This window comes from Eschrichtius robustus, chromosome 8 (genome assembly GCF_028021215.1).
Source record: "Eschrichtius robustus isolate mEscRob2 chromosome 8, mEscRob2.pri, whole genome shotgun sequence".
Taxonomy (NCBI): Eukaryota; Metazoa; Chordata; class Mammalia; order Artiodactyla; family Eschrichtiidae; genus Eschrichtius; species Eschrichtius robustus.
The window spans coordinates 67,900,402-67,927,940 of record NC_090831.1 but is presented as its reverse complement, the minus strand read 5'-3'; the positions used below and the strand labels follow the sequence as shown (position 1 = coordinate 67,927,940).

At 36.0% G+C, this 27,539-nt stretch overlaps 1 protein-coding gene across 1 annotated transcript in view; it reads left to right on the top strand.

Annotated features, from left to right (window-relative positions):
- GLCCI1 (glucocorticoid induced 1) overlaps positions 1-27,539 on the top strand; it is a 116,639-nt gene that overhangs the window by 18,601 nt on the left and 70,499 nt on the right. Inside the window, exon 2 of the mRNA XM_068549973.1 lies at positions 19,166-19,317. Coding sequence (XP_068406074.1) covers positions 19,166-19,317 — 152 coding nt within the window. The remainder of the gene's footprint in view (positions 1-19,165; positions 19,318-27,539) is intronic.

Here is a 27,539-nt window from a genome sequence, read left to right as displayed (position 1 = left end):
AGATTCTTCAGGACAGACCTATGGGAACAATATTCCTTGAGTTCTCATGTATTATGTAGCAAGAATATACAAGACTATAAGAAGTTTTAATCTATGGGTTTTTATACTTGAAGGTCACTTTAGCTTCATTAAAATGTGTTCGATTTGGGCTGTATCATTTTCTCAGATACATGCATAGTCTTTCAATATGTAGTTTGAAGTTATCTTTTATTCCAGGAGAGTTTTATTATAGTTTTTAGTATTTTTTGCTTTGTTGCTTTGGTCTTCTTCAGGGACTCCTACTAAACATATATTGGACAGTCTTGCTTATGTTACATATTAATTATTGTCTCTTAAAATCTTTTTACCTCTTCTTTTTTTTAATTCTAAAATTTGTCTTATGTTCCATTTTCTACTTTTGGTAAGGCATTAACCCACTGTGCTTCTTGTTAACTTAGTCTTCATTCCTGAAATAAGTTTTTCTTTTATTTCTAAATCTTTCCTGAGTTTGATCACCTCTCTTTTCATATCTTCCTTGCTCTCAAACACAACATTTTTCAGTTTTTCTAATTCTGAGGTTTTTCGTTGCTTCTGTCATTTAAAGAATATTTTTAGCTTGTTTTGAACTATTAGATCACAGTTTTCCCTACTTTAAAAATCAAGGAGTTTGATCAGTAATATTGGTTGTCATACTGTGGTAAAGATATAGCCCATTCTGTAGCCTTTATTATAGTCTTTTTTGTAAGTTTTTTTTTTTTTAATTGGGATATAATAGTGGATCTGTCTCATTTGGTTAAAAATTTTCTAAGCTCTACCACTGCTTTAACTGGAAGTTAAGTGCTTTGAAACAAAATTTTGTTAAACATTTTGTCTTCTGGTTAAGGAATATTTGCTTTCCTTTCACTTACTGTATTAATATCCATTTTTGGTCATCTTATTTTGGTTGTTTTATAGTTGCTAATACTTTGTGATTATTTCTTTAACATTTGAGACCATTAGTTATGTAAGATTTTAGATGTTTGGAAGCTCTATTAATCAAATTCATTGGAAGTTCATAAAGTTTATAGAATGTTCTTCTACTAATTATGACTTTGCCAGGGTTCCTTAAAGAAATACCATTTTCCATCAGAAAAAAAATGAACTTAAAAATCTTTAGCATCTCAGCTGCCATATATGTAATTTCTTTATAGATATATTCCAGATGTCAGAACTCCATCTTAATTTGTTGTGTATTCCTCCAGTGCTTGTCACCGGCCTTCATGGCCATCTTGGTGAAGTTTTCTTTTACAACCTTGATACAAGAAGATACTCTCTTGGGTTTTCTTTGAAAACAGGCTGAAGGCCTTCCTCCAAATGTCGTATCTCAATTTATGTATCATTTGACACAAATTTGAGTGAGCTATAACCTAGAGAAGAATCATTCCTAAATGGCTGCTTGACTACATTTTTTGTTTGTTTTTCTTGACAGACCTCAGGTTACAGGCTGTGTCAGGCCTCATTTGGTGAGAAGCATGTTTGTTTCTCTTGTCAGCTTCTTGACTGGTTCCTTTCCAGATTTCTGCAGGGCAGCCATATGGTCATTTCGGCATGTTTTCTAGATTGCTTCTATGGCAGGATTCCAGGTCTTGATTAGTGTTTCAGAATCTACTCACACTGAGAGGGCTTTAGTTTTTGCCCTTTAGTTTTATTTCAGATAGCATATTCAGATCTGGTGTCCTTCCTGTCTCATCTGAAGTTCATTTGATTTTGATGATTTTATTTTATGTGGCCCATGTATTTGGCTAACTTTTTATCTTCTTATATTTTAAGCAAGAAAGGCCCATAAAGGCCGTTGGTGAGGTGCCTAGACTGTGCTGATTTTGGAAAACTGAATGTAACAATAATTCTGTTAGATGATCAGTATTAATGTGCATTAGATTGGCTAGAGAGGAATACCAGTCTCCTCCTTTCTACTTTTTTTATTCTTAGTTAATAGTTCTTTAAATTTGTTTTTTTTTTCCTGGTGGGGGGGGAGGGATTTATTTTGAAAATTTCTCTCTGTAACCGTGAGGCAAGGAGAAAATTACTCATAATGTTGGTAGTGATGTTTAAGAAAAAATTGTTCATGACACTTATAAAGATTAGTAAAGCAGACTTTATTCAGGGAGACTATCACGATAGTTGTAGGGACCACTGCAATGTGATTTTGCAGTGGGGGAGAGAGATTGGGCTCAAACTTGGAATACAACTAGGAGAACTGGGGATGTATAGCCAAGTAGAAGGGTGGGGTAAAAATTACTAAGAGGAAAGAAACATCAAAATAAGGGGGATTCTGGCTAAACAGACCTAAACAGGATTGTTGATGAAGGCAGTCCAGGTGGTCAGATATTACATGGGGGATGGTAGAGATGAGGAACCTAATCAGATATCCAGCGTGATCAATATTGAGGGTGGGGGATTCTGGTTAAACTGACATAGTAGGATTCTTGCTAAAATTGGACAATGCAGAGATGAACACAGAAGCCCAAAAGTTAGGGCCTAATTGGAAAGAGTTCAGAGGAGCCTGACTAAAGTTTGGTCAAGGAGAGACTCTTCAACAGTGATAATAAATTTAAAACTATAACTTTCAAGGAAGTAATTCTCAATACAGAAATACTGAAGCAAATCTCTATTAACAAAACAGACCTTTAGGAGCTTCCCTGGTGGCATAGTGGTTAAGAATCCACCTGCCAATGCAGGGGACATGGGTTCGAGCCCTGGCCCGGGAAGATCCCACGTGCTGCGGAGCAACTAAGCCCGTGTGCCGCAACTACTGAGCCTGCGCTCTAGAGCCCGCGAGCCACAACTACTGATCCCGCATGCCACAACTACTGAAGCCCGCGCTCTTCAACAAGAGAAGACAGTGCAGTGAGAAGCCCGTGCACTGCAATGAAGAGTAGCCCCCGCTCACCGCAACCAGAGAAAGCCCGCACACAGCAACAAAGACCCAACGCAGCCAAAATAAAAATAAAAAATAAATAGATTTATAAAAATACAAAACAAAACAGAACTTTAGCTAAGTTCATGCTTAACCTCAGTGAACCAACAGCAAGATATTCTCTACCAGTATTTACTTTTGGTTATTTTTGATCACTAAATTAGGAACTGTATCATTTCAGGTTTTTTTGAAGTTGAAGAAAAGCAACTTAATGTCTTATAGTCAGTCTCTTCTCCATGAATTTGTTATTTTGATTTCAGTGATAAGGATTGAAATTATAATATGAAGGAGCAAATTCAGACATCATGAAACACTTATTTTCTCTTAAAAGATAAAGGTTTTAAATAAACAGGCTATAAAATACTGTCATATTTGGAGACTCAGGCTTAAATTCTTTAATCAAATTAATTATTAAAATCTAAATTTTACTTTGCTTATATATTTTATTTAATTTTTCTTTGACACTTTGATTTTATAAAAAGGAACCTACTTAATGTATTTTTTCAGAATTTCTTGTATTTTTTAGGAAGCAAATTTTATTGTAGTTAACTTTTGTGTGCAAAATGCCCTGTTTGGGTGGGAGGGAATCTTTCCAAAGAAGCTGTATTGAACTTTTTGTCTGTTATCTCATCTTTCTAAGAAAGCATTCCTAAGCATTCTGTCTAGAGTGCTTTGTATTTAGGTTTGAAGGTTCTTATTGTCATGGCTGGCACTCAGTTTAGAAAGTGACCTTTTTGAAGGAGATGACTAGAAGTTTAAATTTACTAGATTCTAGAAGGTTAGCTGCTAAGTGCAGATTTCGAAGAATTGTTTGACTTTTTTGCAGCAGGATATTTTCTTGGATTTATATTCAAACTTTCAGTGCCTCTAAATGGAGTAGATTATACTCAACAAAATGATTTTATTTTTGAGCACCTGCAACTCTAAAGGATCTAGTCCCAATCCTTTAGACATAGGTTCTGAAGCTTTTAGTACCAGTAGATTCACTTGAGATACGTATTTAAAATTCACATTGTTTGGTTCCACTAGCAGAGAGTCTCACATTGTTGATGAGAAATTGGGCCCAGTATTGAGCATATTTAACAAATGTCTAACACTTTGAGAAACATTGCTTTAGGACCTCAGTGGTTCCCAAGGCTGATGATGCATCTGAATCAATTTGGTCTGGTTTAAAAAATATGTTGAGGGCTTCCCTGGTGGCGCAGTGGTTGGGAATCCGCCTGCCAGTGCAGAGGACACGGGTTCGAGCCCTGATCCAGGAGGATCCCACATGACGTGGAGCAACAAAGCCCGCACGCCACAACTGCTGAGCCTGTGCTCTAGAGCCCGCGAGCCACAACTCGTGAAGCCCATGCACCTAGAGCCCCGTGCTCCCGAACAAGAGAAGCTACCGCAATGAGAAGCCGGCGCACTGCAACAAAGAGTATCCCCCGCTCTCTGCAGCTAGAGAAAGCCCGCGTGCAACAACGAAGACTCAACGCAGCCAAAAATAAATAAATAAATTTTTTAAAAAAAGAGAGAAAAGAAAAATTTTTAAAAAATATGTTGATACCTGGTTCCACCCTATAGCTACTAAATTAGAATCTCTGGGAGTGTGGCCCAGTAACGTGCATTTTTAACAAGTTGCCTGGTGATGCTTATACAGAGAGCCACGTTTCAGGATCCCATCTTTGAGATCCATTGCTTAGTTCTACCTATGCCTGAGGGCCTTGAGCCTTTTTGTTCTAGGATCTCCCAAGATCTAATTTCTGGGTGATACACTGTATTAGAAAGCTTTTGCTATTACTTCTCAGACATGCCCAGATGTTGACACTGTACTGACTAAAAAGTATTGCCTTTTTTTTTTTTTTTTTTACCATTCTTTAACATTTTTCTAATCAATACTAGGTGATTTAAGGCATACACACACACGTACACATTATGGGATTTAATGGCTGCTTCTTTTTGAACGTAACTGTTAAAACATAAAAAGATTTTACACACTTTAGGAACTTAAATTCAAGACAAAATATTATTATATATGTGTGTTTTGATACTACTGACTAACATTGTTAATGTGATATTTTTATGTAAAACTAATTATTTAATGTGAGTTCTATGTACAAAGGTCTGGAAAAATTGGTATTTGTTACTTAGTTATCTTAAGCATTTTGCTGAATTGTATGGCTTGAGGATTCTTTAGAGTTGTAATAAATGTATGGCTTGAGGATTCTTCAGAGTGGTAATAAACTTTGAATAAAGTAAGAAGCAGTTTATTCTTGGTGGTGGTGTTAACAATGGCTAAGTTTCATGCAGTTATAGTCTTTACACAGTAGTTGAAGGAATGATAGCTCTTTTTCAAAAGGTTTAAATGCTTTCTTAAGTTTAGATGTGCTTTGCTTGTATAATCAGTGTTTAATGGAAAGCTTTGGCGAATAATCTTTCTTGAGAGCTAAACACAGAGAATCAACAATTTTTATTTTTTGGTTACTTATGGACACTGAACCTATGAAAAAGGTTGGAGTGTGTTAAAGTCCAAGAAAAGAATGTGAGCACTTTTTACTATGTGTGTTAGTTTACATTCTGTATGGCTACATTATGTCACTCAAAAATATTGCATCTTCTTTACCACCTGGTAAGGTTGGTTTGGAAGGTGTAGTGGCTTGTTTCATATTTCTCTGTAGCTAAAGTTCTTAAAGTTTCTAATAATAACTTTTTTTTAATTTGCAGAACTTCCACTTAACTTTGTTAATTTTCTCCTTCAGGTTAGCTTCTTAATACATCAGATTTCCAAACTCACTAACCAGTCAATCTTCAGTCACTGCTACTAAAGTAAAAATTGTTGGGAACAATTAGTTTAACATCATATTACAGTGCTCTGGCAGTTAGATATTAAGCAGTTTTGCCTATTTAGAATAATGCCTTGTATGCTATTCAGATGCAGAGTTACCTAATACAGCTCTTTGTTTTTAAACCTATTATAGTATTATCACTTTAAAGTTAAATTTCCAATTGGCTGTTAGAAAGCAATAATTATTTTGTATAGTCCTCAGTAGGAACCCCAGAGGAACCCCAGGCCTACCACTGCTCCCTCATCAGGGAGGGGAATTGGAGGGGGAAAGTACAACCTGTAGATGGATATAATGAGCAAGTCTTCTTACAGAATGCTACATGAGGAGTCATTTTCTGGTCCTAACAATGATGATAGTACTGGAAATAGATGTGATTTTTTTCTAACCATCATATTTTATTGCTGAATTTAGTTATTCTCTATTTTATCCTCAAATATTTAAGTAGGCAATGTTAGCAACAGGATTATAAGTGGCATGGTAAGAGTCTTACTACTTGAAAGTTTCCCTTGATGTAGTTAGAGTACATGATTCTAGCTATCTGCTGCCTAATTTATTTTTTGCATTGTTTGCTTCCTGTCCTTCATTGGTGTGCATGTGCCATAATATACCACTTTATATTATAGTTTAATTATACATATTGTATCTCCCTCAACCAGAATGTAAATTCCTTGAGGAGAGTCTGAAACTTATTTTGTAATTCCTCTTGGTACACGGAACAGTGCTTTTCATATATAGTAGTAGACATTCAGCAAGTTTTATTTAGTGGTAGTGGTTACCTGGTTTCACTACATATGAAATTACTATTTTCCTGATGCCTGTTTAGCTTAAGTAATGATGATAAGTATTTATTTAATTGATTTTCTTTCATACTTTAGAATATTTATTTTAGCAATGTTATTGCTACTATTAATTTTTTATTAAATTTTATTATTTAAGCTCTTGTAAGTTCAAAGATTGTTTGAGTATACTAATTGTATGTTTCTAATTTATAAGGTATCTTCTTGTTTGACCTACTTGAATTGAGGTAATTTTGTAATAATTAGTAGAGAAATACTGTGATCAGTTAAAAACTAAATACATATTCTAATCACAACTGTAATCATGAAATAAGAAACAATTTATTGTGTTGAATATATAAATAGTATAGACCTCCCTTATCCACAGGGATATGTTTCAAGACCTCCAGTTGAATGCCTAAACCTGCAGATAGTATTATACCCTGTGTATCCTATGTTTTTCTTATACATACATACTTATGATAGTTTATTTTATAAATTAGGCACATTAAGAGATTAACAAAAATTAATAACAAAATAAAAGTTATAAGTATATGCTGTAATAAAAGTTATGTGAACATGGTCTCTTTCAAAATATCTTATACAAATATAATGCCTTTTCCATTTTAACTTAGTACTTATCACACACTGTGGCCCTAACTTTTGCAGTTTGAGGTGCAACAGCAAAGCAAGCCAAATTTCTTTTTCCTTCTTCACAATTTCACAGATAAAAGATTTGTTCTTACCATAGATCTTAGCAACCAAAGCATTTAATTTTTTCTCTTCCTTTATTAAGTTGAGAACTTTGACATTTTCTCTTCAAGGGAACGCTTTACAGCTTCGCTTTGGCATATCCAGATTGCCAGCATCACTAGTCTGGTGCTTTGGGCCATTATTAAGTAAAATAGTTGTTATTTACACACAAACACTATGATACCAAGACAGTCAATTTAATAACAGACAGCTAGTTAAGTGACTTAACAGGTGGGATATGCTGGAGAAAGGGATGATTCACGTCCCGGGCTGGATGGAGCAGGATGGTTCTCATCACACTACTCAGAATGGTGCACAATTTTAAACTTATTATTTTTTAACATCTTTATTGGAGTATAAATGCTTTACAATGTTGTGTTAGTTTATGCTGTACCACAAACTGAATCAGCTATATGTATACATATATCCCCATATCCACTCCCTCTTGCTTCTCCCTCCCACCCTCCCTATCCCACCCCTCTAGGTGGTCACAAAGCACCGAGCTGATCTCCCTGTGCTATGCAGCTGCTTCCCACTAGCCATCCATTTTACATTTGGTAGTGTATATACGTCAATGCCACTCTCTCACTTCATCCCAGCTTCCCCTTCCCCCCCATGCCCTCAAGTCTGTTCTCTACGTCTGCGTCTTTATTCCTGCCCTGCCACTAGGTTCATCAGTACTGCTTTTATAAATTCCATACATATACGTTAGCATGCGGTATTTGTTTTTCTCTTTCTGACTTACTTCACTCTGTATGACAGATTCTAGGTCCATCCACCTCACTACAAATAACTCAGTTTCGTTCCTTTTTATGGCTAATATTCCGTTGTATATATGTGCCATATCTTCTTTATCCAGTCATCTGTTGATGGACACTTAGGTTGCTTCCATGTCTTGGCTATTGTAAATAGTGCTGCAGTGAACATTGTGGTACGTGTATCGTTTTGAATTATGGTTTTCTCAGGGCATATGCCCAGTAGTGGGATTGCTGGGTCATATGGTAGTTCTATTTTTAGTTTTTTAAGGAACCTCCATACTGCTCTCCATAGTGGCTGTATCAATTTACATTCCCACCAACAGTGCAGGAGGGTTCCCTTTTCTCCACACCCTCTCCAGCATTTATTGTTTGTAGATTTTTTGATGGCCATTCTGACAGGTGTGAGGTGATACCTCACTGTGGTTTTGATTTGCATTTCTCTAATGATTAGTGATGTTGAGCATCTTTTCATGCATTTGTTGGCCATCTGTATGTCTTCTTCGGAGAAATGTCTGTTTAGGTCTTCTGCCCATTTTTGGACTGGCTTGTTTGTTTTTATGATACCGAGCTGCATGAGCTGCTTGTATGCTTTGGAGATTAATTCTTTGTCAGTTGCTTCATTTGCAAATATTTCCTCCCATTCTGAGGGTTGTCTTTTGGTCTTGTTTATGGTTTCCTTTGCTGTGCAAAAGCTTTTAAGTTTCATTAGGTCCCGTTTGTTTATTTTTGTTTTTGTTTCCCTTACTCTAGGAGGTGGGTCAAAAAGGATCTTCCTATGATTTATATCACAGAGTGTTCTGCCTATGTTTTTCTCTAAGAGTTTTATACTGTCTGGCTTTACATTTAGGTCTTTAATCCATTTTGAGCTTACTTTTGTGTATGGTGTTAGGGTGTGTTCTAATTTCATTCTTTTACATGTAGCTGTCCATTTTTCCCAGCACCACTTATTGAAGAGGCTGTCTTTTCTCCATTTTATATTCTTGCCTCCTTTGTCAAAGATAAGGTGACCATATGTGCGTGGGTTTATCTCTGGGCTTTTTATCTTGTTCCACTGATCTATATTTCTGTTTTTGTGCCAGTACCATACTGTCTTGATTACTGTAGCTTTGTAGTATAGTCTGAAGTCAGGAAGCCTGATTCCCCCAGCTCCGTTTTTCGTTCTCAAGATTGCTTTGGCTATTCGGGGTCTTTTGCATTTCCATACAAATTGTAAAATTTCTTGATCTAGTTCTGTGAAAAATGCCATTGGTAATTTGATAGGGATTGCACTGAACCTGTAGATTGCTTTGGGTAATATAGTCATTTTCACAATATTGATTCTTCCAATTCAGTAGAATGGTATATCTCTACATCTGTTTATGTTATCTTTGATTTCTTTCATCAATGTTTTATAGTTTTCTGAGTATAGGTCTTTTGCCTCCTTAGGTAGGTTTATTCCTAGGTATTTTATTCTTTTTGTTGCACTGGTCAGTGGGACTGTTTCCTTAATTTCTCTTTCTGATTTTTCGTTGTTAGTGTATAGGAATGCAAGAGATTTCTGTGCATTGATTTTGTATCCTGCAGCCTTACCAGATTCATTGATTAGTTCTAATAGTTTCCTGGTGGCACCTTTAGGGTTTTCTATGTATAGTATCATGTCATCTGCAAACAGTGACAGTTTTACTTCTTCTTTTCCAATTTGTATTCCTTTTATTTCTTTTTCTTCTCTGATTGCCGTGGCTAGGACTTCCAAAATTATGTTGAGTAAGAGTGGCGAGAGTGGACATCCTTGTCTTGTTCCTGATCTTAGAGGAAATGCTTTCAGTTTATCACCACTGAGAATGATGTTTGCTGTGGGTTTGTCATATATGGCCTTTATTATGTTGAGGTAGGTTCCCTTTATGCCCACCTTCTGGAGAGTTTTTATCATAAATGGGTGTTGAATTTTGTCAAAAGATTCTTCTGCATCTATTGAGATGATCATATGGTTTTTATTCTTCGATTTGTTAATATGGTGTATCACATTGATTTGCATTTATTGACAAATCCTTGCATCCCTGGGATAAATCCCACTTTATCATAGTGTATGATCCTTTTAATGTGTTGTTGGGTTCTGTTTGCTAGTATTTTGTTGAGGATTTTTGCTTCTATGTTCATCAGTGGTATTGGTCTATAATTTTCTTTTTTTGTGATATCTTTTTCTGGTTTTGGTATCAGGGTGATGGTGGCCTCGTAGAATGAGTTTGGGCGTGTTCCTCCCTCCACCGTTTTTTGGAAGAGTTTGAGGAGGAGAGGTGTTAATTCTTCTCTAAATGTTTGATAGAATTCACCTGTGAAGCCATCTGGTCCTGGATTTTTGTTTGTTGGAAGATTTTTAATTACAGTTTCAATTTCATTACCTGTGATTGGTCTGTTTATATTTTCTAATTCTTCCTGGTTCAATCTTGGAAGGTTGTACTTTTCCAAGAATTTGTCCATTTCTTTCAGGTTGTCCATTTTATTGGCATATAGTTGCTTGTAGTAGTCTCTTATGATCTTTTGTGTTTCTGCAGTGTCAGTTGTAATCTCTCCTTTTTCAATTCTAATTTTATTGATTTGAGTACTCTCCCTCTTTTTCTTGATGAGTCTGGCTAAAGGTTTACCAATTTGGTTTATCTTCTCAAAGCAACAGCTTTTAGTTTTATTGATCTTTGCTATTGTTTGGTTTGTTTCAATTTCACTTATTTCTGCTCGGATCTTTATGATTTCTTTCCTTCTACTAATTTTGGGTTTTCTTTGTTCTTCTTTTTCTAGTTGCTTTAGGTGTAAGGTTAGATTGTTTATTTGAGATTTTTCTTGTTTCTTGAGGTGAGCTTGAATTGCTATGAACTTCCCTCTTAGAACTGCTTTTGCTGCATCCCATAGGTTTTGGATCATCATGTTTTTGTTGTCATTTGTTTCTAGATATTTTTTGATTCCCTCTTCGATTTCTTCAGTGATTTCTTGGTTATTTAGCAGCGCACTGTTTACCCTCCATGTATTTGTGTTTTTTTTTTACTGTTTTTTTCCTGTAATAGATCTCTATTCTTATAGTGTGGTGGTCGGAAAAGATGCCTGATACAATTTCAATTTTCTTAAATTTTCCAAGGTTTGATTTGTGACCCCAAATGTGATCTATTCTGGAGAACGTTCCGTGTGCATTTGAGAAGAAAGTGTATTCTTCTGCTTTGGCGTGGAATGTGCCAACAATATCAATTAAGTCTGTCTGGTCTCCTGTGTCATTTAAAGCTTCTGTTTCCTTATTTATTTTCCGTCTGGATGATCTACTGTTGTAAGTGGGGTGTTAAAGTCCCCTATTATTGTGTTACTGTCGATTTCTCCTTTTAAAGCCGTTTGCATTTGCCTCATGTATTGAGGTGCTCCTATGTTGGGTGCATAAGTATTTATAATTGTTTTGTTTGCGTCTTGGATTGATCCATTGATCATTATGTAGTGTCCTTTCTTGTTTCTTGCAACAGTCTTTATTTTAAAGTCTATTTTATCTGATATGAGTATTGCTGCTCCAGTTTTCTTGTGATTTCCATTTGCATGGAATATCTTTTTCCATCCCCTCACTTTCAGTCTGTATGTGTCCCTAGGTCTGAAGTGGGTTTCTTGTAGACAGCATATAGACAGTCTTGTTTTTGTATCCATTCAGCCAGTCTGTGTCTTTTGGTTGGAGCATTTAATCCATTTACATTCAAGGTGATTATTGATATGTATGTTCCTATTATCATTTTCTTAATTGATTTGGGTTTGTTTTTGTGGGTCTTTTTATTCTCTTGTGTTTCCCTCCTAGAGAAGTTCCTTTAGCATTTGTTGTCAAGCTAGTTTGGTGGTGCTGAATTCTCTTAGCTTTTGCTTGTCTGTAAAGCTTTTGATTTCTCCATTGAATATGAAATCCTTGCTGGGTAGAGTAATCTTGGTTGTAGGTTTTTTCCCCTTCATCACTTTAAATATGTCCTGCCACTCCCTTCTGGCTTGCAGAGTTTCTGCTGAAAGATCAGCTGTTAACCTTATGGGGATTCCCTTTTATGTTATTTGTTGCCTTTCCTTTGCTGCTTTTAATATTTTTTCTTTGTATTTAATTTTTGATAGTTTGATTAATATGTGTCTCAGCATGTTTCTCTTTGGTTTTATCCTGTATGGGACTCTCTGCGCTTCCTGGACTTGATTATTTCCTTTCCCATGTTAGGGAAGTTTTCAACTATAATCTCTTCAAATATTTTCTCAAACCCTTTTTCTCTTCTTCTCCTGGTACCCCTATAATTCGAATATTGGTGCGTTTAATATTGTCCCAGGGGTCTCTGAGACTGTCCTCAATTCTTTCATTCTTTTTTCTTTATTCTGCTCCCTGGCAGTTATTTCCACCATTTTATCCTCCAGCTCACTTATCCGTTCTTCTGCCTTAGTTATTCTGATATTGATTTCTTCTAGAGTATTTTTAATTTCAGTTATTGTATTATTCATCACTGTTTGTTTGCTCTTTAGTTCTTCTAGATCCTTGTTAAATGTTTCTTTTATTTTCTCCATTGTTTCCGAGATTTTGGGTCATCTTTACTATCATTACTCTGAATTCTTTTTCAGGTAGGTTGCCTATTTCACCTTCATTTATTTGGTCTTGTAGGTTTTTACCTTGCTTCTTCATTTGTAACATATTTTTTGTCATTTCATTTTTTTTGTTTTTTGATGGGTGGGGCTGTATTCCTGTCTCACTGATTATTTGGCCTGAGGCATCCAGCACTGGAGTTTGCAGGCAGTTGGATAAAGCCGGGTCTTGGTGCTGAGATGAGGACCTCTGGGAGGCCTCACTCCGATTTATATTCCCTGGGGTCTGAGGTTCTCTGTTAGTCCAGCGGTTTGGACTCAGAGCTGCCACCACAGGAGCTCGGGCTCAACCTGTGGCCTGGGAACCAGATCCCGTAAGGTATGTGGCGCAGCAAAAAAAAAAAAAAAAAAAAAAGAAGAAAAGGAGCAATACAATAACAAAGAATAAAAAACAAAATAAAATTAGAAAGATAAAAAATATATTAGGAAAAATAATAATATAATTGAAACAACTGCAACAAGGTAAAATAAAACTGTAACAGAAAAAAGAAAAAGAAAAAAGTGGGATGGGGGAACAAGCCAAAAGGAGCAGAACAATAACAAAGTATAAAGAATAAAATAAAATTAGAAGACTAGAAGATTTATTAGAGAAAATAAACATATAAGTGAATGAAGAACAATTAATCAACAAGGTAAAACAGAACCCCAATCTAAAAGAGGAAAAAAGGAAAAAAAAAAAAAGCCTTGGCTATGGAGGGCGGAGTATAGGCAGGGTTGGAACTTAGGCAGGGGTGGGGGTTACGGTGGGGCAGGGCCTAGGCTTAGGACCCATGCAGCCAGAAAAGGTCTTGGGGGCAGGGCCTGGGCGGGTGATGTTCAAGTGTCGGGCAGGGCCTCTACTTAGTACCTACAGAAGGGGAGAGGCAGCACGTCCAAAGGAGGGCCTTCAGAGTGTGGAGTTCTGGGGTTTGGAGGCAAGGCCGTGGGTGAGGGTGTGTGGGTGCGGTTTAGGCCCAGCTCATTGGAGGGGTTCTCTGAGTGTAGAGGTAGGACCCTGGGTGGGGGTGTAGGGGTGGGGCTTGGTCTCTGCGCAGCAGGAGGGAGGCTCTGAGGGCAGAGAATTAGGCCCAGGAGCCCAACAGGCTCTCTGGTGCCTAAGTGGACAGGGAAAGCACTGGCCACGTTCCCTTCCATTCCTCCACGCCCCCACTCCCCATCTCCCCCGGGGTCTCCCCAGTCCCGCTGGACCCCTAACCATGGGTGTGTCCTGCTGGGTGTAGGAACTCCTCCCCTCCCCCAGCCACCCCTCAGGGGTTCCAGTCCAGTAGGTCTGGCCTTTACTTTTGCTTTCCCTTCCCTCCCTCCCACTCCCTCAGGACCCATGCAGCTGGAGGGGACCTTCGTGGGCAGAGGATCAGGACCGGGATCTCAGCAGGCTCCTGGGGGCCCAAGTGGGCAGGGGAGACCTGGCTATGCTCCCTTTTGATCCTCTGCCCTCCCAGTGGTCCCCCAATTTCCCCCTTTGGGGGTGGGATCCCTTCCCCTCCCCCAGCCACCCCTCAGGGGCGCCAGTCCCATCCCACCTCCACTTCTCCCCCTCTCACTCCCCCCATGCCCCACGTCCTACCTGGTCGCTGGGGGTTTCTCCCATCCCCTTAGGTGTCTGTGGTCCCTCACCGGTGCCTGGTAGGTGCCCTAGTTGTGTGGAGACATGAATTCTATGTCCTCCTAGTCTGCCATCTTGACTCTGCCCCCCAATCTTAAACTTGTGAATTATTTCTGGAATTTTCCATTTAATATTTTCAGACCATGGTTGACTGTGGAAAGTGAAACTGAGGATAAGAGGGGACTACTATGATGCAAAACCAGTGTTGATTTTTATTGTTGCACTAAATTGTAAAACCTGAATTGGTAGGCAATAATACCGCAAATTAAATAAATAAAAATTTGGGAGAATCAAGGCTTAGATGTTGAGGCAGTTAAAATCTAACTCATTGCCATGATAGTTTGGATAATAGGAATAAGTCATCTTATTTAATAACTTACTTAATAAGTTAAAGTAGAATCGCACTGCTTATGATGAATCTGTTGGTAAATAAGGCCCTACTGATATTTGGTTAAGTGGGGTTATTATGGCTAATCATATCTTGGAAGAGTACTATCCTTGCCAATTTTTAAACTTATTTTGAATTTTTACCCTTCAAATAATTTACGTGGAAATTACTAACAACTACATATCTTTGAAATTTTCCTTGTGTGAGCAATGGTGAGAATCTTTTAAAGCACATGTTTGAAATATAACCTTTCAAGTATATTTACTTCATATACTATAATTTTTTAAAAAATCATGACTGGTAGAGCGAATTTTTTTTAAAATATTTATTTATTTATTTATTATTTATCTTGGCTGTGCTGGGTCTTAGTTGCGGCACACGAGATCCTCATTGCGGTATGTGGGCTCCCATTTGTGGCATGCGGACTCTTAGTTGCGGCATGCATGTGGGGTCTAGTTCCCCGACCAGGGATCGAACCCAGGCCCCCCGCATTGGGAGCGCAGAGTCCCCCCCCGACTAGGCCACCAGGGAAGTCCCTGGTAGAGCGAATTTTATAACAGGATATCGATACCATGTTGCCCTACCTTATTCCTTATATTTAAGGCAGACCGTTTTTGTTTTTTTGGTATTGGTAATGTGTGATGCTTGTTTACACATTCTTAACACAATTAAGCAATAGCGTTATATCACAGAATTAGAGCTAACTGGCCAATCTGTAGATTGAATTTAGCACCCAATTCATATGTTTCCCTTTTATTACATTATGTTTATGGTAACCACATGGAGATATAAATTTCAGGAAGTTTCCAGTTCAAAAACCTCAGGCTCTCACCCAATATAACACATTTATACAACATTTAAAAGTACAAAAGCTCCTTTTGGTTAAGGGACAATGCAAGAAAACTCATGAATTTAATGACACCAGAAGTGCCGGTCCATGCTGTCCCAGAAAAAGGTTGCCAAATCTGTTTCTTGGCTCTCTCGTTGGTAAGAATGTCCCCCTCTGATACTCAGCACAAGGTGAGTGTTTCTACACCAAATGCTGGAGCCTAGGTTTTCAGAGTCCAAGCTGATGGCCGCCACTGGTCCTTGGGACTTGGGAGCACCCAATTTAAAGTCCCTTATCCCAGTGGTCTTCACACTGAAGTAAGGCCACCCACTTATGAGATACAGGAAGAAAATGTAACTTCCATTTTTCTCATACATATTTTTATTTTTTATATCATGTGTAAATTTCTACTTAGGTTTACACTATATATAACATATTAGTCATATAATATATACCTCATTTATAAATAAATAACTGCACATATTGCTGCATACTTAGATATTTACTATTAGGAGTACTCAGTCAAAATAACTTGAAGACCACAGTTCTGACAGTAGCTAATCAGAGAGAATGGACACTAAGGGGAGAAATGGGATCCTTTGAAAGGGATAGACAAAGGTCCAGTGATTAACAATATAATAAAAAAGTATAGATTAGAATATTATGTGTATCAAGGGATTTGTTTATAGATTCTTTATATACTTATTATAAAACATAAAAATGATCCCTATTGTTCACCAAGTTAACAGGAGTTTTAATAACTATAAGTAGACTACATACAACTTTCATAATAGTTTGGAGCAGTTTAAAGTTCAGGCACAGGTTTTTCGCATATAGTGGCTTTTCATTTTCTGGTTGTGGCTGACCTTTATGTAGGCCTTTTTATTGCTATAAATGTTCTTTTTCAAGGGATAAACTGTTTTTGTCTTTTTTTTCTTGGTGGAGGGAATGTAAAGTAACTTTAAAAAGTTTTAAACAAATTATTATAAATCAGATTATGAGAGACATGTTAATTTTCTGTGTTTCCTAAAGTTGCTAAAATTTGTGCATATTGCTTTTATAGCCAGAAAAAATATTTAAAAGAATTAATAGAAGTAACTCCTAGTAATAGAACTAAAAACAATCTGCATATCTTCTAAATTACCTATGGTAGGGGAAAAGGTAAGAAGGAGAAAAAGAAGTAAACAGTAAAACATAGAAAACAAGTAGCAAGGAAGCATTTATAAGAGGAAGAAAAAAGTTATGACAGGTTTAATCAAGTTTGTTATAACAATAAATATAAGTGGGATGAACATACCTTTTATAAGGAGAAGACATACTCTAAAGTTTTTTCAAAAAGCCTAATTACATACAGTATACAAGAGTCGCACCTAAACAACATGATTGAAAGAAATTGAAAATAAAAGAATAGGCAAACCAGATACATTATAATAGAAGGAAAGCATAAAGGGGTGATAATGTTCAATTTGACAGAGCTTAAAAGTAATAAATGGAACAGACTACAATGGTGAAGCATGTACGCCATAATGATGATGTCATGAATCAATATGTAACCAAATTATACAGAACTAAATTTCTATAAACTTTTTTTTTGTTCGTTTCTTGTTTTTGGCCACACGGCGCAGCTTGAGGGATCTTAGTTCCCCGATGACCAGGGATTGAACCCATGCCCCCTGTAGTGGAAGTGCAGAGTCCTAACCACTGGACTGCCAGGGAATTCCCCAGAACTACATTTAAATGATAAAAATTGCAAGAGATAAAGAGAATTGTTACATTTCAAGAGTAGTTTAGAAACTTGAGTAGTTCTCTTTAAGTCTGTGACAGATAAAGCTAATAATTTTATTATTACTATATTCTATATTTTTATTTCAGCTGATATACAAGAAAAATAACTATTCTGAAAACAGAAAATAGATGTTCTCCATGACTCATGAAATATTTATAAAAATTGACCATGATTTTTGGTCACAAATAAAATTTCACGTGATTCCAAAGAGTAGAAATAGATTGTCCTAGACTCTCTGCCTATGGCAAAATAAAATTAGAGCTAAGTAATAAAGATAGGAAGGGAATTTTGTAATTTTCAGATCTTCTCTAACACTCTTGGGTCAAAGAAGAAATCAGAACTGCAGTTGTCAGATAAAATTGGCCCTCCAGCCCTCTGTGTCCAAGGATGTGGAACCTGGAGAGGTGGATGGCCAAATGTAAGGGACTTGAGCTTCCTTAGATTCTGGTATCTGTGAGGGTCCTAGAACCAGTCCCCCACAGAACTGAGGACGACTGTATGTAAATAATATGATAGTTCACAGTATGCTGCATTTTCTTTTGTTTTCCGATTAAAAAAACCCAATTTTGTATTTTGGTTTCAGAAGGGTAGTTAAAGGACAGTATTCAATAACAAATGTTTCTTGGCCCTCTGTAATGTGCAAGACATTTTGTTTGATGTGAGATATAACTCTGAGTAAGACTGAGCCTTGGTGCTTGTAATCCACTGGATTTTATTATTCAATGTACATTAGTAGTAACTTATTTGAGATGCATATATGAAAAATCCTTTATATTTCTTTGTAAAGAAACTATAGAGTTCAGTATGATCATTTTAATTTTCAGCAGAGGTACCTATGGTACCTATATGGAGAGGAGAAGTAGATTATTATAGTAGATTGATTGAACTGTGTAGAATGTCTGGAGATCTTGGTTCCTTTTTACCTCTATCACCTGTTAGCAGTTCTGTTTCACTGGACAATTTAATTTTATCCCTCTGGGCTTCAAATTCTTCATCCATAAATGAGGACGCTGAATTAAAATATAAGATTCTTTATACATGTTATTTTTGTATAGCTGTGAATAAATTCATAAGTATTGAGCATCAACTTCTTTTCAATCTGTAGGGACCAAACTTATGCTCTAGTTGGGGAAGAAAGACAAATTTAGGGCTCCACGCAAGCAGAGGAGAGTGCATATATCTTTAAAAAGGACAGAGATGGAGAAAAGAAGAGCATTGGGAAAGGCTTCACAGAGGCAGTGTGACACCTGAGCTGATCTTGAAGATAAGTTTTTGTCAAGTGAACAGGGAAGGAGAACATTTTAGGTGCAGGAGATAATAGAAGGTATAGAGGCAGAGAAGTGAGTGTTTTACATTTGGGAAATTGCAGTTAGTTTGTATGGCATTTAGTAGTTAACATGGGTTTATGGAGGAGTAGCAAGACATCAAGTATTGATGTATATGGGAGCTGAATTGTGAAAAATAATGGGCTTTAAGTTAAAGACAGTGAATAACCATGGAAATTTTTTTAAGCAGTGGAGGGAGGTGGCACTGTAAGATTTAGTTAGGGTGGATGCAGAGATAGCATTTAGGAAACTGGCAGTTGAGACATGATGAAGTCTTAATTAAAGTAATGGCAGTGGAGATGATATACAGGTTTTAGAATAGGTCTCTAAAATGGATGGGCTTTGTAGGGTGTGACAGCCCTGGAAGTGTGTGCAAAATTTAATATGTGAATGTATTTTCCTCTGGGAGAGGGTCTATAAATTTCATCATATCATGCAGGAGGGCTATTAGGGTAAATATATATTGCAGGGAAAATTGACAGAGTGATATTTTACAAACTATGAAGGTTAAATAATTTTAAGTTTTACTTTATTCATTAGTGACTAATCTAATCTTTTTTCACTTTTTTATAGTGGACAGGCCAAAATCTCATCAAGTTCGAACCTCTGGTACAATAAGGCGAACCTCTTCTTTGGATACGATAACAGGACCTTATCTCACAGGACAGTGGCCACGAGATCCTCATGTTCATTACCCTTCATGCATGAAAGATAAAGCTACTCAGGTAAAATAAGCAAATCAAAATCAGTTTTATTATCCTGCAGTTCTTCTGTTTTGATCACAGTAAAGAAAATTAATTTAATCAGATTTTCCCAGTTATTAAATGTATTCAACCAAAGAAGAAAGCCATTTCTTTTAATAAACTTTAGACTAAGTATTTTTATCATCTCGGTTTTGAAAGTTTTAAAATTATTTAATATTTAATAAATAGCACATCAGTCTACATTGTGTGGTTTTTGAGACTTATAGTTTTAGGAATTATTTTCGTACAGAAATTAATGACTAGTAACTGTATTAGAAAATACAGGCATATATCGTTTTACCGTGCTTTGCTTTACTATGCTTCTCAGATATTGTGTTTTTTTACAAATTGAAGGTTTTTGGCAATCTTGCGTGGAGCAAGTCTATCGGCGTCTTTTTTCCAACAGCATTTGCTCACTTTATGTCTCTCTGTCACATTCTGGCAATTCTTTAAATATTTCAGACTTTTTCATTATTATTATATTTGTTATGGTGATCCGTCATCAGTGATCTTTGTTGTTACTATTGTAAAAAGATTATGACTTGCTGAAGGCTCAGATGATGGTTAGCATTTTTTAGCAATAAAGTATTTTTTTTTTTAAATTGGTTTGTTTGTTTTACTTATAGTTGAGTTGTTTTTTTTTAAGTATTTGTTTATTTATTTATTTATGGCTGTGTTGGGTCTTCGTTTCTGTGCGAGGGCTTTCTCTAGTTGCGGCAAGCGGGGGCCACTCTTCATCGCGGTGCGCGGGCCTCTCACTATCGCGGCCTCTCTTGTTGCGGAGCACAGGCTCCAGACGCGCAGGCTCAGTAGTTGTGGCCCACGGGCCTAGTTGCTCCGCGGCACGTGGGATCTTCCCAGACCAGGGCTCGAACCCGTGTCTCCTGCATTAGCAGGCAGATTCTCAACCACTGCGCCACCAGGGAAGCCCCAATTTGTTTCTTTTGTTCAGTTTTTTGTTTTCTAGAATATAATCCACTTCATCCAAATTTTCAAGTGTATTTTCGTAGTTTCACAAAGTACTCTTCTATAATTCTTTTAATTTTCTGTATATCTGCAGTTGTTTTTCTATTCTCGTTTTTATTTATTTAATTTAATTTATTTATTTTTGGCTGTGTTGGGTCTTCGTTGCTGTGTGCAGGCTTTCTCTAGTTGTGGCGAGCGGGGGCTACTCTTCGTTGCGGTGCGCGGGCTTCTCATTGTGGTGGCTTCTCTTGTTGCGGAGCACGGGCTCTAGGCACGCGAGCTTCATTAGTTGTGGCACACGGACTTAGTAGTTGTGGCTCACGGGCTCTAGAGCACAGGCTCAGTAGTTGTGGCACACGGGCTTAGTTGTTCTGTGGCATGTGGGATTTTCCCGGACCAGTGCTTGAACCTATGTCCCCTGCATTGGCAGGAGGATTCTTAACCACTGTGCCACCAGGGAAGCCCTCTATTCTTATTTTTAATATTGTATATTTGTGTTTGAGTGATTAAATTTATTACGTTATATAGTATATTAAAATTTTTATGGTGTTGAATTAATTTTACTGTGGGTTTTTTTTTTCTAGTTCATTGCTCTCTGACTTTGCTCTCTCTTTGCCTTTCTTCTGCCTTCCTGGCATGTGTATTGTTCTTTTTCTGGATTCTGAAGATGAATGCTTAATTTTGTATTTGTGATATTTACTGTTTAGTAAGTGTTTTATGCCAAGATTTATCTTCTGAGCTCAGCTTTGGCTAGTATATGTTTCCATTATTTGTATTTTCAAGATATTCAATTTCAGTTTTGATATCCTGTTTAGCATATGAGAGTATTTTGTTTTGTTTTTAACTTCTAAATGGTTAAAGTTTCTTTTCCTAGTAAAACTTTAATTTCTAGTTTTATTGCATTATAGTATAGACTAATAGGTTTTTGGAAACTTCATTGAAATTTTCGTTGTAGCCTTTGATTTGTTTTTTTCTTAATTCTCTGTATTTGAAAATGAGGTACAGTCTTTAAAGAATTCATTACGTATTAATTCTGCCTTATTAATTATATTATTCAGTTTCCATATAGACCCCTTTATTTATGTTTGTCTGTTCTGTCATGAGCTGGATGTTCTTGAGTTAAAATTTCTGTTGATTTTTGTTTCCAGTGGTCGTTTGCCTTATATTTTGACGATGATACAGATGTTTTAAAGATGTATGTTCATTATGTCTTTCTTATGGTTGACACTGTTTATTGTTACATAATTCTCAATGTCTTAATATTTTTTTCCCTGAACTGAACCTTTTCATGATATAAATTAATATTGTAAACTCTCTTTTCTTTTCACTGGCCAAGAGCTCTGGTTTTGAATCAGATGGCTTGGTTTTGAATCTCCAGAATTCTTTAGCTTTGTAATTTTGGGCAAATTACCTCTTTGCCTCAGTTTCCTCATTTGTTAATGGGATATTATACCTCATAGGATTGTTGTAAGGGTTAAATTGGGGTAATGCATTTGAAATGCTAAGAATAATGACTGAAACATTGTCAATAAGTAATTACTATTAATTATTTACATTTACTAGCAGAGGGTTAAAGATAGGTGGACATCTGGGTATTGGCCATGGCACTCTTAATTCACAGCTGAGAAGGGGAACTTCAAATAGAAATTTCTTCCTTCTTTCTTCCCACCTGTTTCCCATGGTTTTTACTTCTTAGTGTTTTTGTCTTTTGTCTTTCTGTTCTGATAAATCTTGCTTATTGCTGGAAATAATTAGCTTTGAGCCATTTATATGTATTTTTGAGTCATCTGCCATACGTCTCCTTGTTAGGGAAAAAAGACATGGTAAACCTGACAGTTTTTTAAAAATGTCTGATGGCCAGTTGAGGAGAGAATAGCTATTACTACTCTATATGAGTCCTTCCACTTTGACTGCTTGTCTGTCCCCCTCATTCATCTTCTCTGAAAAGTTGATATCAGAGAAAGATTTCAGAACTTTTCATTTACCTCCTGTATTTTTTGAAGGGTAAGAAATGGAATGGTTAGATTTTTAAATGAAATTCTGTATACTTCTGCTTTCTTTCCTCCAGATGATATTTTTCTTTGATATTTTATTGTTTTTAATTAATTTTCAAATTTTACAGTATGAAACATTTAAACATGCCAGAAAGTACATAAAGTAACCTTTTATTTTTCTTCATTTCATTAAGTTTGAGTGTATGGAGTTTTGTGATCCTATCTCTATGCCAGCATTTTTCCCTAGAAATCTTTTTTATATTTAAGAAACAGATCTGGAATAAGTACTTAGTGTTTGACTTTAGCCAACATTCGATAAAATTAACAACTCCAAACTAAAATATATAAATTCTTTGCTATTGAAATTACACATTTAAATACTCTATTCTTTTCTTGCCTTCATGAAAGGAGCTTGGTTGGGGAGGACTTTCATCAAAGGAGTAAATGGTATATCTCAAATTAGTAATAGGTATAAAAGAGAACTTTCAGGGCTTCCCTGGTGGCACAGTGGTTGAGAATCTGCCTGCTTAATGCAGGGCACACGGGTTCGAGCCCTGGTCTGGGAAGATCCCACATGCCGCGGAGCAACTAGGCCCGTGAGCCACGGCTACTGAGCCTGCGCGTCTGGAGCCTGTGCTCCGCAACCAAGAGAGGCCACGATAGTGAGAGGCCCGCGCACCGCGATGAAGAGTGACCCCACTTGCCGCAACTAGAGAAAGCCCTCGCACAGAAACGAAGACCCAACACAGCCAAAAATAAATAAATAAATAAATAAATAAATAAAATTTAAAAAAAAAAAAGAGAGAACTTTCAGTTTTACCACTCTGATCAGAAACTCATTTCCTGACCAAAAGTCATTCTTGATACAGCTGTTTGGGTTTCCTGTGCCCTTGTTGAAGAGCTTGCTGTTAAAGTTTGCTTAAGAACTGGTAGTTGCTGGAACAATTTTGGACGGTGGTGGGAAGCTTTTCTTGAAATGAAAGCAAGTCTAAAGATTTGGCCATCTTGGCCTCCTAGATTGCATTCCAGGGACCTAAATTGTTATTTTTATGGAGCTGGTCTCCAACTGGCTCTTGAGTAAGTTTATAAAGATTCTATCTTGTACAGGATCGCCTTTCTTTTTTTTTCAGCCATTAGCTAATTAAAAGACAGGATTGTATAATTCTAGAGTTGAACAATCCACATGATAGTAGTCATGTTCCTAGTTTAGGGAGTAATATTTTTGGTTGCCAAAGGAATATACTCAGCTGTACTGATGAAAAATTTAAATCCATGGCTAAAATATTTACTGTTTTACTCATCAGTTTCAAATAGTGTCTTTAAAACTAGCAGAAACTCAAAATTCTACATATTAATTTTTAATAGTTAATGTATTGATTTAAATCAAAAGTAGAAGGTAAATAGCAAAGAGCCTTCCCCATACTCCTGTTGCCCATACCCCCAGTTTTCTTCCCATTACCAGAAATATTTTACAGGTGACAAAAACAGCCTGTTTTCCTTTATCTCCTCCCTCACCTTTACCCCTAAACTAGCTCTAGGTAAAGTTGTGAAATACGTTGTATTTATTTGGAACAACCCTCTCACTCTATCTTCTTGACCTTTGTAGTTTGGTACGTTGGTTCTCAACCTTTTATATCTTAAAATCCATCAATTTTCTATCAAAAATCCTGTGGTAATAATAAACAGCATTTACTTAGAAAGACATTTATTAGAGACATTAAGCTTTAAGAATTTAAGAGTCAGATAGAATCATATCATAGTTAAGTGTGGGTGCAGTATGAGAAAGCAGTATGCCTTTCAAGTTGTCAATAACTTGGTATAAATTTTTTAATAAATGATTGGCATAGAATACATCATATTGGTAGGAAACATTAGTACAAACCAAGTGAAAACAGCTTTTTTGTGCTGTTGAAATTCTTAAAGCTTCTGGGAGATAACACTAGTACCTATTAAAATGAGGATCACATAAAATAATCCCTGTTAAGCTTCTAGCACAGTAAATAGGACATAGTAGATGTTGAAAAATGTTACCTGCTTTGTATTGGAGTCTATAGTATTTTACTGTCAGCAGGTTTAAATATAATAATACTGAACTGAGTGGACAGTATTACTGTTATCAGTAATTGATTATTCAATTATGAACATTAAATCTGGATTGGTAAGAAATGGCATAGAAATGATGCAACTAACTCCAGGGCATGATAGGGCTCTGCAACACGGTTAAACAATTTCTGGTGGGTCAGGGTTCATTCAGTCAGAAGTAGCTATTGTTTTCCACTGTACATTCTTACAAGTAAGAAATGGTACCTTAGATTTATAGGTCCAAGTATGGGACAGTGGACTTACATTGCTACAGAAACTCCTACTCCCTTTCTCATTACTTAGGTATCCCATTGATGACATTCATGCTATCATCAGTTGAACACTACTGGTTGTTATGACTTCAGAATGGTATGGAAACATTTTTGGTAGATATCTAGTAGTCACCTATGTTGCTGATTTTCTGTCAGGTGTGAGAGATTAAAGAAACATTAAAAGCTATTAAGAAACAATAAAAAGTAATTTATTGGATAATACTGAGGCAGCTATAATCCAGTGCAATTGTTAAATGTATTTTTTTTAAGTGTTTGGAAATATCACTTTTGAAAAAGTAAAATTGCTCTCATTTTTTTTTACAAGTGGAATCAGTTTTCTGAAACACAGCCACCAAAGCAAATTGTAATTTTAAAAATTATAGCACAAAAGAATCAATATGTTTTAATGCTCTCTAAAAACTGAAAATTAGATCTCATCATTTGGTTTTAGATTTATCCACAACAATAGTGAGAGAACTTGTCAGAATGGGTATTATTAAGTGTAAATACTGAATAATAAATTTAAATATTGTTTATACTTTTAATTCCTCATAGCACCATCTCCTTTTGGTTAAAGCAGAAACTGTCAAGAGTCAATTTAATAACTGTTTCTGTAAGAAGCCAGAGAATAGTATTTCTGATATACAGTTTATTTTATGTTACATTAGTTCCTTTGTTAAATGTTCTCACAATGACTTGAGAAACCTGACTGGGTAGATTATTAATGTACAGTGCCTCCTACTCTTTTCTGTTATATTACTCGACTAGTGCCGCTGTGTGATTTGAAACTTGGCAAGAAAAGCATGACAGAAAATATCAATTATTTTTGAGAAAATACAAACAATGCTTGGGATTTTCAGGTTCAGCAATACGTGGCTTTTTTTTAATTGAAAAATGAGATTGATTTGTAATTTCCTCTTTGACATAAATATTTTTAATAACAGTTTTATTGAGATATAATTTATATAGCATACAGTTCATCTATTTAGAGTGTACAATTCATGGTTCTTAATATATTCATAATTGTGCAACCATTGCCATAATCAATTTTAGAATATTTCTGTTTCTACAAAAAGAAACCATTAGCAGTCACTCACTATTTCCCCCCAGTCTTCTTTTCCTCAGCCATAGGCACCCAGTAGTCTACTTTCTGCCGCTCTACATTTGCATTTTCTGAACATTTCATATCAATGGACTCATACAATTTGTAGCCTTTCGTTTCTGCCTTTTTTCATTTAGTATAGTATTCTTAAGTTTCATCCATGTGGTAGCATGGTATCAGTACTTCATTCCTTTGTAATGCCAAATAATATTTCATGGTATGGACATACTACAGTTTATTTGTACATTCATGAGTTGGTGAACTGCTATGAACCTTTGCACACAAGTTTTTGTGTTTACGTATGTTTTCATTTCTCTAGGAATTGCTGGATCATATGGTAGCTCTATGTTTAACTTTTTCAGGAAAACATTTTTATAGATATTTTTTCCTCCATAGAATTAAAGTACAACATGAAAGACATATCCAAACTGACTTATAATTTCCTGTCAATATTCTCATCAATAACTTTCCACTAATATTTCTAGGCGTTGGATATTTCAGTTACCTTCAGTTTTCAGTTACTCTAAACACTTAAATATTTCAGCTTTTCTAAAGTCTCCAATTCCATTCCCATAGCCAGTGATAAACTACATACAGGCATTTGCAGTTGTGAGAGAACCCCAACCCCTAGTCAAAGGAAACGCTGACTAGGGAAAAATATTTTATGTGATGTATACTAACATCTTGGCTTACGTGTAACCTGTCTTCCAAGATAGATTTGAAGTTTGCATCTAAAGTTAGAATTTTTGTAATTCTGTGTTGGGCTTTCTCAGAGTAGATATACATCCCCACTTACTGATTCTGTTACATAGCTATCTTTCTCATTTTTTTAAAATCCTGCTTCTAAATTTGAAACAGGAGTCACTGCAGAAGATTTGGAAAATACCAAAAATCTCAAAATAAGTTGCATTTAATTCTAATATCCAGACAGCCATTTTTAACATTTTGATGCATATCCTCTTATATTTTGATTATTTGCATTTAAAAAATAAAAATTTTAAAATTACAGACCATTTTAAAAATAGAGTTCAGATGATACTGCAGGTAGTAAATATGATTTTATAATTTATTTTTTATGATTTTAATAAATCATAACATTTACTCATGCCATTAAGTATTCCTAAACATGACTTTAAGTCTTTTTATTAATCTTGATTTTTCTCAGCTGGAAAAAAAAAAGGATTTACTGTAGAATTATCTAGAATTCTTACCACCATTTATATTTTGAAATATCTCTTTAAAGTCTTTTTCTCTTTGTGTGTACTTGCTTACTAAAGTGGGATTACAGTCCATGTAGTGTGTTTTTTTGTATTATAAGAATGTGCCACAATTTTTCTTTTCTCTATTGATAGACATTTATTTCCAGTGCTTCTCTTGGTGTACATCTTAGGTTAATTCTTAGGAATAGATTTACTATGAATATTCTTAAGATTTGGGGCACATTTATGATTGCTTTTTCTCAAATTAACATTTCTTATAGAGTAAGGCAAATACTTTTATCATGTCTAGCACAGATGCAATAGTTGATTTCTGTGGTATTTCTTATTTTTAAAAATTGCAATCCAGAGATTTATCACCAACACCCTTCCTTCCCCTCACCTTGAGATCTGGAAACAGAAATATAGCTTCTTAACTCTTCTGAATAAGCTCCCTCATTAATAATCTAGAAAGTCACAAACCATTACTTCATAGACTTCCATTCAGTTGTGTGTTGAACGCTTTTGAGGCCTAAACAGACATGGATTTTATAAATTTTACTTAAATATTCAGGCATACCTTAGTCCTTGC